Genomic DNA, 18,539 nt, shown 5'->3' with positions numbered 1-18,539 from the left:
CAGTACTCTACTGACCAACTCGATGTTTCGCAGGCTCAAGATATCTATCATCAGTTCTTAGTTCTTCGTTGGGTAAAACCCTTCATTAGTCTACGGTGGGTCCTGAGGGCGGACTATCAGCCTTATAATACGGATTCGTGCGTGACTGTCTTATGAACGAGTTGACGAAGGTTTTTCTTTCTTTTGAAGTGAAGGAGATCGTATCGTTCTCACCTTAAAGGTTAGTGAATCATATTAAACTTGTAACGCGTTTACAAAAGGCGTTTGTTACGCTGCTGTTTTAACCGTGGACAAAGACGCCATCACATATCCATATCTCTGTTACATTAAAAAAAAAAAAAAAAAAAAATTAGCAATTACCGGCATAGAGCTCAGTTTTACTCAATCGATTGCAAGGTTCTTTTCGAAATTGAGGGCACCGGGACACGACGCTGATACTGTATATGTTATTTGCTTGCAAACAGCGTTTTCGTTATTTAGATAAGCCGTGTACACGTATAATTTCGTTGTTGTAAAGGCCTCTGATCGAGAGATAATGTCGATGTTTATTTCCAACTGCGATGAACAGTAACAAGGGAAGGAATAAAGCAATTCTCAAATCTTCCAACTCGTGATTTCCATCGCTGTTTTGTCTTAACATCTGCATTTATTAGAGTCGGTAAAACCTTGAGGGTATCACACAAACTATGATCTTACCCACTAACATAAAATGAAAACACACGACTTAAATGGATTGTAGATATTCGTCTAGATGTACATTAAGACGTAAAATTTCAGGGGCATAATTCCATATTTAAATTTCACTGTTATTTTAAGAAAAAAAATCCTGAAATCAGAAACAGGGTTTCCTCATTTCCCTCTGTGTCCTGAGGTGTCACATCCAGAAAACTGAAGTTCATTTGGTGGCTTAGTTACTACAGTCGAACCTCGATTATCCGGACTCGTTGGGACTTAACGAAATAGTTCGGATAATCGAGGGTCCGGATAATTGAGAATATGACTATTAATGAGGAATAAAATGTGATGAAATTAAGAAAGCGACATATAATCCTGAAACAAAACATGTACAAATCGTTTTGAAAAAGATACGGTCTACATGTTCACTGTCCTACACGAATACCTCTATACCTGTCTACAAACAATTAAAATGAATGAAAAATGTTTTTACATTGGCCTAAAATGTTGAAGTAAGTCAGTTTGATTTAAAGAAGAACATTGCCTTAACTTCACTTTTCAATGCTGTAGTTTTAAAAAGAATATGGCTACAGATCTTGATCATGACTAATAAATATTCGTGAAAAAATTGGGACCAGAGAAAAAGTCGGGTTAATCTAGAAATGTGGACAATTGAGGTCTGGATAATTGAAGTTTAACTGTAATGGTATCCATTATGATCCATCAAATATTTTTGCTGGTACACAGTCGGTCTAAATATACCCTAGCTAAGACTGGGTGATATCCGCGAGTGTCACCCAAGTGATATTCCCTGATTTTCAAACCTAATGTGCACTACGATAAGACCAATAAGACTTCATTTCAAATTTGATTCAAGGTGAGAGAGGGTTTTGTGGTTGTCATAGAAGAGTCGGGAAAACCTTTTTCTGTTCATGTTGTCAGACAATACAAATTATGCTGCATGCAGTAAGCTGTTCATAAATGTTGCAAAAAACTTGAGGGCTAATAACACAAAAGCCTCTACTTTGGACGAAATATGTACAGATATTTGTCCTTGGATATCATCTGCTCTTCAAAGCTCACAGCTGTCTTGGAATGGAAAATGTGCTAACAGAAATATTCATACATATTTTTGCACCAAATAGAGGGTATTGTTTTTGTAGCTCAGCAATAGAGCATCTGAACAAAGCATCAAAAAATCATAGGTTTATTGTAAGGGTGGCCAATGTGGTATGTAATTAGGTTCAAAATTAACATGATGTGTGAATTTTACAGTAAGGCGAGTTAAGGTGAGATTTGTAGTTCTCCCTTTTTAACTTTTAAGGCATGAAATACTGGTTAAAGTACATGTGACACAAGAATTTTTCTAAAATTTGAGCATAAAACAAGATCAGAATCCCTCACCCCTTCTCTACCCTCTATCTGCAGCTGGTGATGCTAAATTTGTTCTTCTCCCAAGTATTTATGTGTAGTCAGTGACAAACACCATCTTTTAAAGGGATGTTTCCAGAACCATAAGAGAAAGTTTGCTGCACTCGCTAAATGCTTAAGGTAGCTGAACACAGTTTTTGCTACCTGTGTTTCTTTCACCATTTTCTCTAAAACCCTTGATCTCTTGGTCGCCAAAACTGGCAGCAAGAAAGTTAACAACACAAACTTTTTTTGATAGTTAAGCTGACATATGTTTCATTGCCATGGCGACATGAATAAATATAAATAGGCCTTTAAACATCGGTTTTTGTTTATTTGTAGAAAATCTAGTCATTAGATTTTCTTTATAATTTGCATGCAACGAGCTTTTAACGATACCCACAAGTTAACACCATTTTGCTAACAATTTAACAGAGAGATATTTAATTATCCCTTGTTGAATGTTCACTTGATTATCTAGAATTTCCTTGTTAAAAATCAATTTTTTCGATACTCCAGTTACTTATTTCCTAAGTATTTTCGTACAGAATTTGGTGAAATTCTAATGAGTGGTTCTCAAGAAATAGGCATATTACCAAGAAAGCAATTTTCCATTCAATCGCAATTTTTTTACTTACTACGCATGGGCTGCATTTAACTGGGTTATAACAATAACATTTATTATTTGTATTGCGCCTTTTCTATAAAATATTCAAAAGCGCAACTGGGTTCTTTTGGTAACAGCGGAAAAGCTGAGAATTGCTGGGTTCTTTGCACCATTAACTTTCCTAACATGTCTTTGTAATAAAAGATTAAAGCCCTCAGTACACTGCACCAACTATAGAGAAAAATAGCACAGATAGTGCAAATACGTGTTGAGTAAATAAAATGACCGCTCTATTGACCGCATGTTTGTTTTTTGCAATCCTTGTGCACATGCTGAATTGCATCTGCAAAAGTGCACGCAAAAACTGTGTTCAGCCACCTTAAGAGAATACAGAGTTTCAATGTGATGAGACCTTGACTTGATATAATGGTTCCCTTCCAAGATGTACCTATTAGGAAGGACTGAAGTATTCTATGAAATCCTTCTGAATTTATCTGACCCATGGTATGAGAGTCAGCTCATGTGTGACCTGGTGAACTTTCTTTATGGGGATATTTGGAACTTGTCATGGTGTAAGATGTTAAAGAATTTTCCAGCTAGTGGGTGTAACTCTCAAAATTTATGTGAATGAATTGGGCAATGTTTTTTTGTTCATTTTGTAACAAGATATTGACTCTGATTGGAAGACAGAGCGAAAATGAAATGCATATTTTTCAGCTTTTTCAGTGTTGTTCCAGTTAATATTGTTATCCTCACAATTTTTCCAATGAAATTTTTCAGAATTTCATGAACATTGATGATCATCTGTGTTGCATACCCCAATACTCTCAAGAAATGTGTGAACACTTCCTCTCCTCAGATCGAGGGCGACGTTCTCCTTAGCAAGTTCCAGATTTATCATTCCATGTTATATCAGAGAATCTGGTACAAAATAAATTGTATATCTTCAAATTGATCATTTGCTTAATTCCTTCAATCTATTTACTCAAAAATTTGATGATGTAGGAAGGAGTTGCCTGTTTAAAATGGTTAAACAGTCTCTCTGCCATGCAAGGTTTTGCATTCAAAGCTTCAGTGTTCTTTTAAATGCTACAACTCTTGGATATGTAATTATTCAGGACAGGCTGCCAGACATTCTTGAGTAATATACCAATTATTTGGGAGTTAGCAGATTGTGGCTAAGTTAAATTCTTGGAAAGCTTATCACTTCTATGGTGAGCTGATAACTGAGATGTGTTTGTTGAACATTGTGTTTTCTTGGTTTAAACAGGTGAAGATGAGTATTCAAAATGTTGCCAGATTCTTTTGTCTGTGATGTTTGTTCATAACAAATTTTGTTTACATTTCTTTTGCTGTGTATTTCAATACAAAATCTACTTTTGAATTCCCAAATATCCTTGTTTTTAATTACTTGGCTTTCAGTTCATTTGGAGATATTACTAAATGCTGTGGATTCAAATCTCTTCTTTGTTTATTCAAAGAGCAAAATTTTTGTTTCCTGGTAAGAAATTCGTGATTTAAGTTAAGACCTATAAAATTTTTTTCACAACTTATTCTTTGTTTATTTGTCCGTGTAAAACCAATTCGACGACATTTGCAATATTTTTCCACGATCCATGTTTGAAAAATTGTAATTGCAGATTTGAATGGGTGCCATTTTGGCCACCCGTTCTACTCTTAATTTACCTACGACCACACCTTGGGAAACTTCCAATTGCGAAAAAAACACTGACCTTGGAAGCTTTATATTGAGACTACGTTTACTTTGTAAGTAACTTTTCGATCACCTGTTTAACGTTGCCGACCATTTTGTTAATTATGATTGTTATAATTTAGAATGTATTCTACGTAAATGGACGATTTTTGTTGCTGAGATCTACTGCCATGTTCCAGTTACTAGCTTATTTCAACTGAGATTTGTACGTGGTTTTTGGGGATAATGATCATTTGCTGCGCATAGCGCAGGCAGCTAAACGACGGATAGGTCAGTGGGCGTAAAGTATTTTTTCTCCATTTAATGATTATCCATCACTTCGATAGAACGCCTTATGATCACCACCACAAGTTAAAAGTTCGTGCATTATTTTTTTATTAACCACAAGTGGCGTTTACCTTTGTTGTATAAGCGACTTAGTGATGGTAGCAGCCCATTGAAGTATTAATGGTACTGCTCAAGGTAGAAAATAATTTGCGAACATATATCAGAGAGTTGTCTAGTAGTCTCTGTATTTTTTTACGTAGAGAATTATTTTGAGTATATGGGTGTCGTTCAGGTAGATGGGGTGACCATGATAACAATGAAAGAAAAACACTGTAACAAATGAGTGAGTGGACTGTGAAATGGTGCATTTACATCATTTCTATATTACTAATTTATATCAATGGCTTATAATAGCTAGGATTTAAATACTGTTTCGGCTCTGACATAATTATGGAGCAGCGCGCGGCGTCGGAGCTGTAAGTTGACAAAGATGCATAGATCTGCTTGTTTGATCTTGTTGCCATTATTAATATTTTTGTTTCACTATTGAGCGACAGATCTGGTGGAATTCTATTTCCTTGTTTTTCTTTCTCTGCTGTTTTCCCTTGCGGCGGACATGCAGTGTCTACAATTTGCGCGCAAATTCGTAGAATTAGCGAAGCGAAAACCAAATGATTACTTAGCAGTCTTACATGCAAGTTTGTCTTACTTTATACTCTTTGTTTTTTTTCGGTATGGAAACGTTGTGAGATAGATGATCCTTTTGAAAGAAGTTATGACATGTTATTGTGAATGCTTATCAAAGCTTGAAGGTAGATAAAACAAAATGAATCAGTAGTTTGTTTTCGGATCGATTTTGGACGCCGCAGACTTTTCATCGTAAGTCTGTCTCTGTTTTTACCGAGTTTCTAAACAAGATTTGCGTTTAAAGCGTGTCTTTGCAAAATTTGATGTTACATAGAGGTATCATTCCTTCGCCAATGAGCTGATTTATTCGGCCCATGGCATTCTTATGAAAATTTTAAAATGCTTTACCTTTCAATTTATGTCGGAAAAATACTGCTTTACACTTGCAAATGAATAACTTCCCTCGCAGTTCCTTATCAGTGTAAAGTAGTGTCGACTTTCCAAAGCTTCATGTTGATTCTAAGTTGTTTGATTTTCCGGTGTACCACATGCTAACAGTTGAAATTTGGCCTTTGGCCAGCGAAGAACTGAAGTTTTCATCTGAAAACGCGCCAAGTTTTTGTGTGGAGAAAGTGTGCTAAATAGTCCTACGTAACATAACATTTTAAAGGGAGATCGCGAGAATTTTTTTAGAAGCGGATCAATACAAGCCGGCGTTTGTTGTGACTATCGGTAACGCCCCTCTGTTATGTAAGGTGAGCAAGAGGCGTGTATTTGTGAGCTTTGTGTACAAACCGAAATAACGTTTTTTAAGGTCCAAAATGCAAGGCGGAGTTGCAGGATTGTTTACGTTTTGTCGCTTTAATTTACCTGGTATTGTAAATCTAATCGCAATCGATACAGTACAGTGCCGAAAAGTCCCAAGACTAGGTTAGATTTTCTCTTAACGGTAACGAATGCACGAGTCAGTTCTCCACCGCTTCACAAATTGACCACAGGGGTTGAAGGGAAATTACGTTTCATGGTGAAATTATAAGGAATCATTAATTTGGGGAATAGCCGAATTTCGTGATGTATTGCAAAAAAAAAAAAAAGAAGAAAAGAAAGAAAGAAAATCACAAATATCGAAAACAAAAATTCCTGATGAATCCTGACTCGTTGGGCAAAAAAAATTCAGAATTAACCAGTCGCGAGGTCAAATGATTCTACTGACGCCCCGAAATTTTTTTTCTTTCTCTCTCTCGTAAATTTTGCAAGTATGAGTACTTTAAAGGTTCGTCCGCACAAGCGAGTCATTCTATGCGATTTTGCCCTTCGATTTAAGGATACTGTAGACCGTTATGGCTAACTTTTAGATAAATGCGACATTAACTTTGAACATCTTCCTTATCTCCCTTCCGGCACTGAGAAACTGCGATAAACAACACGATTTCTTTTCTTTTAATGTTTAAAAGGTAACAGATTGTATCAAAGTATTTTGAAGCCAACAACGTGAAGGGTCAAGGAGTATCTGAAGGTATGCAATCAGCTTGCTGTCCGTTAATTACCAGGGCAGGAAGCATGTACAATCAAAGAATGAGACTTAAGTTAAATATGAAAGGAAGAAGAAAAGCTTGCACAATTTTAACGAAATACAAAATATCTAATTCCCGAAATCAGACGGATACATTTCATGACATCTTGAACTGCCAGTTTCAGAAGATTTCGTGACGAAATTGAATTAGCCAATCATGAAGCTTGCTCTTCACACGTCGACATTAGTATTTCACAATCTCTTTTCGTGATTTATTACGTGTTGAAAAGCTGGTGAAACACTACCATCGTTGCCGAATCTTTGAAAAATTTTTTAAGGTATGTATGAATTTGTGAAAGGACCACGATAAGCAAATCAAAACTCTATCAAAATTCGAAATTTCAATTGAGAGCAGAACGAACAAACAGGGCTAGAAGTGTGGAATTTAAAGGCTCCAACTGTCTGGTGACAAGCAGCAGACTCGGGTGTGACCGAGAGTTATAATGACAGCAAGTGATATAATTTTAGGACTAGACGTGTTGTTTTCAATCCCGAATGTGAAAACAAAGAGGTTTAGAAATACTTTCATAATGCACTTTGCAATTAAACAACAATTGTAAATAGAAAATTAATACTAGTATAGTTAGGAATTTTTGTAGTTTGAATTTTCAAACATGTTGTATATAACACAAGTGGTTCAGCTTATAACTGCAAGTTGTGGTTTTTTAATAAACGATTTTATTTTTATTTATGACCATCTTAATGCATCCACGTTTGGCTTTTTTATGTGATAGGTAGCAAGTTATTCGTTCCACCGTAGCTGATTTGTGGGTAGTCAGTGTAGTCACTTTCCTTGAATGCCACGTAATTTGGCGAACGTAACGCTTCAATTTAGCGCACGCTTTGGTGTGACTTACGGGGAAAGTGACGAACGAGTCTCGGTTACGTTACCGCATCATCAATTTTTTTGGGTCTTGTCACGCAAGACCTTATCTTTAAGAGAAGCATGTTTTGTTTATGATGAGAAGTAACAGTTGGATGTATGTGTATGTATGTAAATCTTTATTTAAACACGGAAAATCATCAGTTACATAATAAAAACTAAGATTAATCAACTGCTTTACATGATTGCCGTGTGGGAATCCTATATATCGACTACGTTAAGATTTCGCCTAAAATGGTTAATGGATGAAGCATTTTTTAAGTTTTTGGGCAATTTATTCCATAATATGGTCCCGCTGTAAGAGAAGCTTCGTTTCAAATAATTGGTGTTTGGTTTGGACAAGGCCAGCCTACCCTCAGAGTTTCTTATGTCGTACACAGAGTGTCGCTGAGAGAAAAGACTTTGCAGTAAATGGTTTGAACCCGGGGGTAACATGTGAAGGTGTAGTCTGATCGTCCGGGTGAGTGTAGTCCTGAGAAGGACTGTTGTCGGTGGCAGTGACTGACGTTTCGACAACCTGTGCGGAAGTCATCATCAGAGTCAAGTGAGTGATTGTTGTCAGTAGAATGTTCTTATTCCAGTTCGTGTGAAATGATCGGTTGGTTTTGCCGTGAAGTTATTGGCTGTAAGACTCAAGTGACGTAAGTCGTTCGTGATTGGTCTGTTTCGGTCTGTCGGTAAAGCTAGGTTGTTCTTTTTCGGTCGTTTGTGATGTTTATGTCGTGAATGAGTCGTTTGTATGGGGCGGGTAGTTGTTGACATCTGTTTAGGGGAGTCTGTTCTAAGTTAGTAAACCAGCTTTCCAGAGTCAGTCGTTGAAAATAGTCAGTGCTGTAGGTTAGGCATTGCGCAGAGTCCCAGTCAATGTTGTGGTTGGTAAGTCGATGGTGTTCAGCAATGTGATTGCTAACATCACCTTTCCTCGTCGCCCGTCTGTGTTCAGTCAGTCTTGTTGTGAGGTTTCTGCCAGTCTCACCGATGTAGGAGGCTTGGCAGTCGGAACAATTGATCTTATAAATCGTTCCCTGTCTGTTCCTCGGTTCGTCTTTGTCTTTAACGTTGGTTAGTAACTGACGTAGTGTGGTGATGGGTTTGTGGGCGACGCGGATATTGAAGGGTAGTACTACCCTTCAATATCCGCGTCGCCCACAAACCCATCACCACACTACGTCAGTTACTAACCAACGTTAAAGACAAAGACGAACCGAGGAACAGACAGGGAACGATTTATAAGATCAATTGTTCCGACTGCCAAGCCTCCTACATCGGTGAGACTGGCAGAAACCTCACAACAAGACTGACTGAACACAGACGGGCGACGAGGAAAGGTGATGTCAGCAATCACATTGCTGAACACCATCGACTTACCAACCACAACATTGACTGGGACTCTGCGCAATGCCTAACCTACAGCACTGACTATTTTCAACGACTGACTCTGGAAAGCTGGTTTACTAACTTAGAACAGACTCCCCTAAACAGATGTCAACAACTACCCGCCCCATACAAACGACTCATTCACGACATAAACATCACAAACGACCGAAAAAGAACAACCTAGCTTTACCGACAGACCGAAACAGACCAATCACGAACGACTTACGTCACTTGAGTCTTACAGCCAATAACATCACGGCAAAACCAACCGATCATTTCACACGAACTGGAATAAGAACATTCTACTGACAACAATCACTCACTTGACTCTGATGATGACTTCCGCACAGGTTGTCGAAACGTCAGTCACTGCCACCGACAACAGTCCTTCTCAGGACTACACTCACCCGGACGATCAGACTACACCTTCACAGAAAAGACTTTGTAGATATTCGGGAGTAAGGTTGTTTATAATTTCATACATCATTAGGGCTTTTTGTTTCTCTCGTCGAAGAGATAGCCTCTCCCAATCGAGGGTGGAGAGAAGGTGGTTTAAGCTCGTATCAAAGGGTAATTTAGTAATAATTCTGGCTGCTAAAAGGGTCGTACACGTTTTAGGGCGCCTATAACTGAAGAGACTTTCTTGCAGATCTCTTCAACGTGGCTACCCCAAGAGAGTTGGGCATCTATAGTAAGACCCAAAGATTTGGTCTTGTCGACTCTCTTGATAATTTGGTCAGCAATTCTGATTTCTAAGTCGTTACATTGGGCAGATAGTCTTTGTCGATGAACTGTTTAATTACAATTTAGTTTTATCTCTTTTTCTTATAGAATAGACTAGCGATGTGTCAAGAATTTCACTGCAACTGTTGTTCGGATGAATTACCCGAAGACTCTTGCGAATGCGGCGATTGTTACCATGGAGATCAAAATTTGGACGATGCTTTTCCCTTCCTGAAAGATGGTGAGATTGCAACTAAGTGTAATTCTGAGGCAAAATGGCGTAGTAGTTTGAATTCCATAGATCTATATCCGTCCAAAACTTGTGGTAACGAAGAAAAGATGAGCAAGCCATGCTGTGCTTCTGCATCAGGACTAACTGAAAGCTGTTGTGAGGATGGGAAAGATTTGTATGGAGAAGAAGTGGCAAGAAACCCGTGTACGTCTTCTTGTTCAAAACAGCCCAGGAGCTGCAGCGATGACGAGATGGATTCTTGCAATGAAGAAAGTCAGTGTAGTCCTTGGCCTTCTGCTTCAGCAACCAAGCAGTTAAGCGATGAAGCAGCCGACTCTTGCCGAAGTAAGTGTTGCTCGGATACTATCAACGAGGGAAGAAGAGATGAACCTGTCAAAGGCAGCTGCTGCTCTCAGGTGAAGTCACCACAAGAGAAAGAGGACACTTCAAGCGAAAAAACGTCAGGGCAACTAGCACAAACTAATACCACTACTGAGAGGGAAATCCCACAGAGAAATTCAACTGAATCCGGTGGGCCTTCGAGAAACCCCAGCCTTGATTGTTGTGGAAGAACCGTTGAAGATGACTGTGGGGATTCTTGTCAAACGAGTGGCAACTGCACGGATAAAGACAGTGGTAGACCGTCCAGTTCAGCGGGTGCGAGCTCCGTGTTAACTCGCTGCGAAACTGGTGGCCCCTGTCGAACTTCACGTGGTCAGGTGACATGTCAGTTACGCAATCCACGATTGACTATCACGTGTTCTCCGGTGGAAGACAATTGCTGTCAGAGTCAAGCTTGTAATGGTTTCACGCTGAAACCACGTGGGGACGATTGCTGCCAAAAATCCCAGCTTAAATTGTCAGTTGAGCAACTTTGCGATGGAAATCGATCTGTCAACAGGATCTCAATGACAGACCGCAGTGGTTTTTATCCTATCACCCCTCCCTTGTCACCAGGTATTCAGGAACTCGACGACAGCTCGAAGAAGAAACCCGTGATACGCCAAAGCACCACCAAACTACGAGTGCAGAACATTTGCTGTGCAATGGAAAGTGCACTCGTTCAAGAATCCTTGGAACCATTAGAAGGCGTGAAATCGATTGCAGTCAATGTGATCGGGAGAGTCGTGTATGTCCGTCACGACCCGGAAGTGACGTCCGCTACCGAGCTTGTCAGTACACTCAACCGCATGCATTTGGGGGCTAGCATCATGGAGACTGGGTCCCGACAATACGACGAAGATAATAAAAGTCTCCCGCCGTCCTTATCGACTTTTCTGATTTATCTTTTGTTCCAAACCGTTCTCCTGATGACAGGCGTTGTGGCGTTCTTCTGTGATGCCTCCTGGTATAAATGGCCGGCCATTGCGGAAATTGTGTTCGGTATATTTCCAGTCCTCAAGAAAACGTATGTTTCTATCAAGACCTGTAGCGTCGACATCAACATTCTAATGCTTATCGCCATAGGGGGAACGCTTGGTATTGAGGAGTGGCTGGAGGGTGCCGCTGTAGTTTACGTATTCTCGTTCGCCGAGGCCCTGCAAAATTTTTGCATGTACAAAGTCCAGCGGACAATCTCTGGGCTCATGCTCAAAGCACCACAGGCGGCGATATTAGCGAACACTGGCGAATCTGTATCGGTGGAATCAGTTGCCATAGGAACTGCCATCGCCATTAGGCCAGGAGAGCTTATTCCTTTGGATGGTGAAGTTGTAAAAGGACGAGCTGCTGTAGACGAAAGTTCGGTATCTGGCGAATCTGTGCCTGTCGAGAAGACTGTGGGATCCAAAGTTTTCAGCGGAACAGTCAATCAAAATGGCTACTTGGAAGTGAAGACCACATCAGACGCGTCATCTTCTACAGTTTCTAGAGTTGCTCAGCTTGTTCAAGAAGCCCAGACTAGTTCAGCAAGAACCGAAGTCGCCATAAACCGGTTTGCCAAGTATTACACTCCAACTCTGGTCGTTGTTGCGACTCTGGTATTTGTTATTCCAGCCATTCTCGGTGCTGCAGGCGTGGGAACCTACTCACAGGAGTTAAAGAAGTGGGGAGTACGGGCCCTTGTTCTTCTGGTCACAGCGTGCCCCTGCGCTCTTGTTATGTCCACCCCTATTGCTGTGATCTGTAGCATCACTGCTGCTGCGCGTAAAGGAGCTCTGATTAAAGGTGGAGTTCACCTTGAAACCCTGGCTCAGTTGCAGGTTCTTGCGTTTGATAAAACTGGAACATTGACTGAAGGAAAGTTTCAAGTTGTTGATATAGATTGCGTTTTTGGAGTGCGCGAACGAGCAGCCTTACGCTTAGCAGCTGCGCTCGAGAGCAAGTCCAGCCACCCACTTGCGGCAGCCATTGTGAAGGAATTTAGTGGTTGTGTTGCAGAAATGGTCAAGTCTCGATCTTCCAGCCTTCCTGAAGTGACACGCTTTAAACTTCACGAAGGACAAGGTGTTTCCGGTTATGTCGATGGTCAATTTGTACAGATCGGCAATTATGAATTCCTTAATAATGTTGGCAACAAAGCACTGTATAAGTGTATGGAAGAAAAGTATATCACTTGGTGTAACGAGAGTAAAACTGTGATCTTCGTGGCTGTGGATGGTAAGTTGGCCATGATGATTGCTCTTGCTGACACCATCAGACCAAACAGTCTCAGTGCGTTGGACTGGCTACGAAAAGCTCGTGTCCAGACTGCCATGATCACCGGTGACAACTCTCGTACAGCCATGGCCGTGAAGAGTAAATTAGGCTTAGTCGAGTGCATCGCCGACATGAAACCTCAGGACAAATTGTTGTGGATCAAGGAAAGACAAGGTGGAACGCAAAGCGAGGAATGCGAGATGCATGGCGAGGATCAACAGGCTAGGGAATGTGTGTTACCGTGTGCTTTTTGCTGTCCCCGTCGCCGCTACAACGTTGTCAAATCAGGTAACAGCGACAAAAACATAGTGGGTATGGTCGGCGATGGCGTCAATGATGGTCCAGCCCTGGCCGCAGCGAACATTGGGATTGCAATGGGCGCTGGCGGAACGGCTTTAGCAGTGGAGGCGGCGGATGTGGCCCTGATGAGCAACAACTTAGCGAAAATACCGGAACTGGTACTACTCGGCCGTTTCTGCAGTCGTGTTGTAGCAGAAAACATCTCGTTCTCCATAATTCTGAAGTTGGCCATCGTGATCACTGCCCTGGCAGGGAAGGCTGCCTTGTGGATGGCTGTTCTGGCAGACGTGCTCGGTTTGCTGTTCGTTATTGTGAATGGTTTGAGACCCCTAAGGTGGAATGTTGTCAAGAATGAAATAGCGTTTCCTGCTATCGCTCGGCCATCCTATTACTACGAATCGTATGTCTAGACGAGGACCTTCAAGGAAAAATGTGATGTGATTTTTTTCTTTGGCATTTATGATCCCCTAGTTTTTTTAAGTACTCAGGACAGAACAGATTGTCAATTGATTGCAGTGGACAAATTGAAAGATCAATGCCTTCAATTTATACAGACTGAATTTTTCAAATTAAGATATGATTAACGTGATCAAATTTGTACGTTCGTATATTATACGTTAATTTCCTATATGATCGATGATTGATAAACACTACATAACTAAAAAATACAAGAACAAAAAGAAACGAATTTTCAAACGTTAAAGATTATTGAATGAGACTTATTATTAACTTCGCTCTTGCTATGATGATCTCGTCAGGTTTGACACGCTCAATAACTCCGTGAAAAACTTTAAAAAGATTATTCAAATAATGCAATTAGTAGGTTTGAAAACTTTAAGATATTGCGTCTACCAAAGACAATCATAGATTCAGTGGTTAGTACTGTCTTAAGGCAGTTTCTCAATTTTTTGTTGTTAATTCCTTCATGAATCGATGCTAAAACGCATTTTTGTAAGTTTCTTTAAGAATGGTGTAGAACAAATGCCTCAATTTTGCTCAATAAATTCTGTTATGGTCTTTCACATTACTTACGTGAAGGCTTGCCAAAGCAACACGAAAGCGTTCTAGAAAAAGCATAATTTTACTTTTATGCGTCAGTAACTCTTCACAATCTAGAGTTACGAGTGCAAAAGCATAAAAAGCAAAATTCAGAGTATTAAGTGTATTTCGGTGGGAAAAAATACAGTAACATTGTTTTATGGTTCAGAATTTCAGTTTTATGATACCGTTATAGGAAGAAGAGGTTTATCAATCAAAGCAGCAAACGGAAAGAAATTTGATTGCATTGCTCCATCAAGCTACAGCTACTGATACGATTAAGGAAAACCAATGGAACCTCTAAAATAAGCTGTTTTCCGCTATATCCTCAGATTTCGATATACGTGGGTGGGAAACAAGTAGCCTTTAACAAAACTTCATAGCAGTTCCTTGATGAGATTTTGTATTCGGTCTTCCAATCACGGATTAGAGCAAGCGATCCAGTTGAATTTTCCAGGCACAGAATAGAACGCATTCTGTAGAACATTATGTTCAGTTGAAGATTTATTTATTCAATGAAATTTCGACTATACAGAGATCGTGGTGTTCATGAAAATATTCGTTTTTTATCGAATTGTGTATCATGCGCCGATCAATTCAAAGTCTTAACAACCCCCCCCCCCCCTCCGGGCAACCCATAGGCATTTGACCGTCGTTCAAGCGTGGGAGCCTGATAAGGAATGTAAGATGGAGGTGTTAAGTCCTTTTGGCGGAATACAAATGTTATACCCTTAAATGCGGAGGTGTTTAAGGTAAATAGTTAACTTTCGCGAGCGAATGGCTCAGAAGAAAAGGTCAAAGTGTAGAAAGTCGATAAAGGCTAGGCTCCGATTGTTGGAGGAATCATAACAGTGTACACTCGATAAATGTCTATCCAGTGGATAGTGGAGAACGTTTTGTGAACACCTGACTTAGCGGTTGGATAGCGATTTATCCGTTCAAGGCAGCGTTATCCGCCATTTGAAGAACTGCGCTACGGGATATAAATGCAACGTTATCACCCAAATTGACTCATTCCCTGGTTAATTTTTCGTTCGAATTCTTTCACATATCCATTTGGTGTGTTTGTAACTCCCATTTCCTGTTACAGGTGCAATAAATTTTACCACACTTCGCGTATGAGCCTTGGCCTTTTCTGGGCATGTCATATCCTCATGGTGATCTTGAGGCGTTGACCTTAGATTCATTACAGAGTGGCAATGTGTTCAAAGTGAAATAATAAGGCAGGCTATTTGAGTTCGGTTAGGTACAGTATTCACTTACAAGAAAATTATGTGACGCTCGATTTCCAATTTTATTTCGAGTACGGTCTTCGACCCTCCCAAGAAAGAACTTCCTCTTGGCTTTCACAGTCTCCCCAACTGATGCCGGTTAATAATAAAGTCCACTGAGCGGGAACACTTTACTGGAGCGAAATGCTCTATCGATCCAACAAGCCGATATATGACACCCTTAGACATCCTCAGGCGATCTCAATTGGAGACACACCTCCTGATTGGGAAAGGAGGCTGTTTTTTGCGGCGTTAGTTACAACGGCGAGACCATGAGAAATGTGTGCAGATGAGAACTGATAACCACTTTCAGACATCTAATGACTCGCCATACCTGCCCATGACTTCAAGGAGAATCCGGTGCAATTTTTCATCTAGCGCATACTCTGCAAAGATAAATCTTGTGATCAGCGTAGAATCCTTGGAGGCCTAATGATCAAAATTTGAAGCCTAGTTTGAATAGAAGAATTAACTCCAATACACCTTTGCCATAATGGCGGCGGCCGAGTGAAGACTAAAACTAGTGCATAGGGACGAAGCCACCCGGGCATGGATTTGTGCACTTGTGAGCGCTTGTCAAAAAGTTTCTGGCACAATTTATTAATTTATTAATCCAAAAAGCTTTATTTCTCAAAGAATCGACTACTAATAAAGCTAAGGCTCAAGTTAATATGTACAATGCCATGCCACTGCTGTGTTCATTCATGGACTTCTAGGGGATATCGCGACGTAAACGGCTGGGTTAATAAATATCCTACTTTAAGTTTCCCAAAGAAAAACTCGCGAGGAAGCAATGGCTTCATGCAATCCGTCGAGAGGAAGGAAAAAGCTTCAAAGTATTGGACTCAACCATGGTCTGCTCGCACCATTTTAAAATGGAAGACTTGAAGAAAAGTATTGCGGGCAAAATATGCCTTCAAACCAATGCTGTACCGTTTGGTATTTCAGTGGCGTAGTCCCTTGTGTGACTGGCTCAGTTAAAACCTTTAACATGATTATCACTACTATTATTTATTCTTTATTTTTATTTGCTCATTTATTATTTCATTGTTGCGTGTGTGTGTGCGTGCGTGTGTGTGTGTGTGTGTGTGAGAGAGCCTATACAGTGTCTGTTTAGGTAGCCCGCCTAGAATAGCTTTGCTAACTGCGGGCTACAAAAGCCTTTATTTCTTTCATTTTAAAAAATAAAGTCAATGTTGTTGTTGTTGTTGTTGGCGTACTTCGCCTCGCAATAGGAAGCCTCCACCTCAAAGATTCACTAGTAAAGCAACTACTCATCAATCATCCAGGGATTTATTCATGGTGTGCACACTCGGAAAGCAGCGTAAATGATAAATCGAATGAACAGCTACAGAGTTAGATTACAACTATAGAATCTAATGAAAAGAATGTCGAAAACGAGGCAAAGAGAAAAGATATCGAAACTCAGACCGATTTGATCGAGTCGAAGGATGCATACAGTCAGAGTGATCAGAGTGTTGCCGCGCTTGGGAAACAGTATGAAATGAGAATAGAAGAGCTCTAAAGAGAAATAGAAAGCATTTCAAAGAAGAATGAATGTTTAAAAAGTAGACTTTTTACTATTGAAAGATTTCGCGCCGACAATTCTGCTGTGTCCTGCTACACTTCGTTTCTTAACAACGCTGTTTTAATGGAAATCTACAATTATCTAGACCCCAGAACGTGTTATATGATTGTTTAATTCCGCTCTGGTAAACAGAGGTATCTTCTGAAGTGAGTAGCTCCACATACTAGATTCAGGGAACTTGACGGGAGCATGTCGTTTAGCGGTGGAGTGTGAACTTGTGTTGTTTGCCGAGCGTAGTTGTTTTCGTTTAGAATAAAGATTATTGGGATCAGGATCAATGATGTTTTTATCCTTTCCGCTCTTGATGTATTAAAGGACCCTAAAGTATAAGAAATTAGGTCAATTTAAGTGTAAGTAATCACAATTGACAATTTTCTCAAGCAATCAAAACACCTCGAAGTATGCATCTTGTGCTCGAAACTAGCCTTTTCACAAGCTCTGCTTTTGTCTTTAAACCTTTCGCTGGGTTACCTCTACCCTTCAACCATAGTCTCAAGTCCTCAGTCTTGAATTGCGAGAGATTTCTATCTCCTAAGGAAGCTCCAAGAATGTCATTTTCGGTTAAAAAGCTCGAGGAATTGTGAGAGTTTGTATTCGCGTCGCCATGTGTTGCCCGGGTGGCCTCGCTTTCGTGAAATTATTCATAACCAGTCTCATACCTCAATCGGATTTTCCGCCATTATGCCAAAGGTGTATGGCGCGAAACTCTTCCCTTCGGGAATTATCGGCTGACGATGTAAAATGTGCAATTCAGCGGAGGGTGCTTATTTACCCTGTTGATAACCTAGTGTCTAAAACGTTTTGTTTTTACTTTTTAATATATTTTGCCTTGAAAATAGCATATTTTTTAAAAGTAAAATAACGGAAAGAAAATAGATCAACACCTAAACATTCAAACTTTTTAACGTTTTTTTTGGAGTAAATTTCATACTGGAAATGTTCTTCGTTTTGAAAATAGAGTAATTCGAGACAAGAATTGCATTCTGTTAGGGCAATATCCTCTATTATCATTTGCACCCATTCCATTTTTTTTTCTGGGTAGATATTACGATCAAGATATGGACTGATCCAAAATAAAGGCAGTTATTCAAATCAAAAGCTGACGCATAATACTTAATGACGAATAACTACAGGGAAGAAAGTGATACTCCCTGGAGCAATCTGAACAACGGTATACGAGGCCGGGGGTAAATGTTGCAAGGTGGTGTAATTCGGAAAAAAAAGAATGGGGAGTAAAAGGTATGAATTACGTCCAATCAAGAAGGAGGAAAAAATACAGCTGTTTGTTTGTACTGGCGTCCGTAAGCTTTATTTTTAAACAAAATTGTTTCGAAACATGCAACGTCGAAAAATTATGAATTGGCCTGTTTATGGAATAAGATCAAAAAAAGAAGCGTAATATCAATAAATGTCAAGATTCTCCGACAATGTGTTTGAAAGCGGTACTTGCTCTCACAGACAGCTTTAGTTTTGGCGGAATTCACTGCATATGTTTGTTAACACTGAATTAATACCAGAGACGGTTACCTTCCAACCTCTGCGAAGAACTTATTTCACCATCCGATTTAGTAGCTGATACTACAATAAGATCGCGCTCCGTTTTACGTGTGTGTAATA

At 39.9% G+C, this 18,539-nt stretch overlaps 1 protein-coding gene across 5 annotated transcripts; it reads left to right on the top strand.

Moving 5' to 3' along the window:
- The first annotated feature begins 58 nt into the window (after nucleotides 1-58).
- On the top strand, nucleotides 59-14,052 carry LOC111329283 (uncharacterized). Of its 5 annotated transcripts, XM_088756857.1 has the most exons (4): nucleotides 59-220; nucleotides 6,755-6,816; nucleotides 7,608-7,673; nucleotides 9,965-14,052. In XM_088756857.1, exons 3-4 carry the CDS (start codon nucleotides 7,671-7,673, stop codon nucleotides 13,433-13,435), a joined length of 3,474 nt encoding a protein of 1,157 aa, XP_088612983.1. In that variant the 5' UTR covers nucleotides 59-220; nucleotides 6,755-6,816; nucleotides 7,608-7,670; the 3' UTR covers nucleotides 13,436-14,052. The 5 variants fall into 5 exon arrangements, with proteins under 5 accessions (XP_088612983.1, XP_088612984.1, XP_022789653.1 ...); XM_088756858.1 differs by lacking the exon at nucleotides 6,755-6,816; XM_022933918.2 differs by lacking the exon at nucleotides 7,608-7,673.
- Nucleotides 14,053-18,539: the final 4,487 nt, after the last annotated feature.

Source organism: Stylophora pistillata, chromosome 4 (genome assembly GCF_964205215.1).
Source record: "Stylophora pistillata chromosome 4, jaStyPist1.2, whole genome shotgun sequence".
NCBI lineage: Eukaryota > Metazoa > Cnidaria > Anthozoa > Scleractinia > Pocilloporidae > Stylophora > Stylophora pistillata.
The sequence above is the reverse complement of the archived record's forward strand: the minus strand, read 5'-3'. Positions and strand labels throughout refer to the sequence as shown.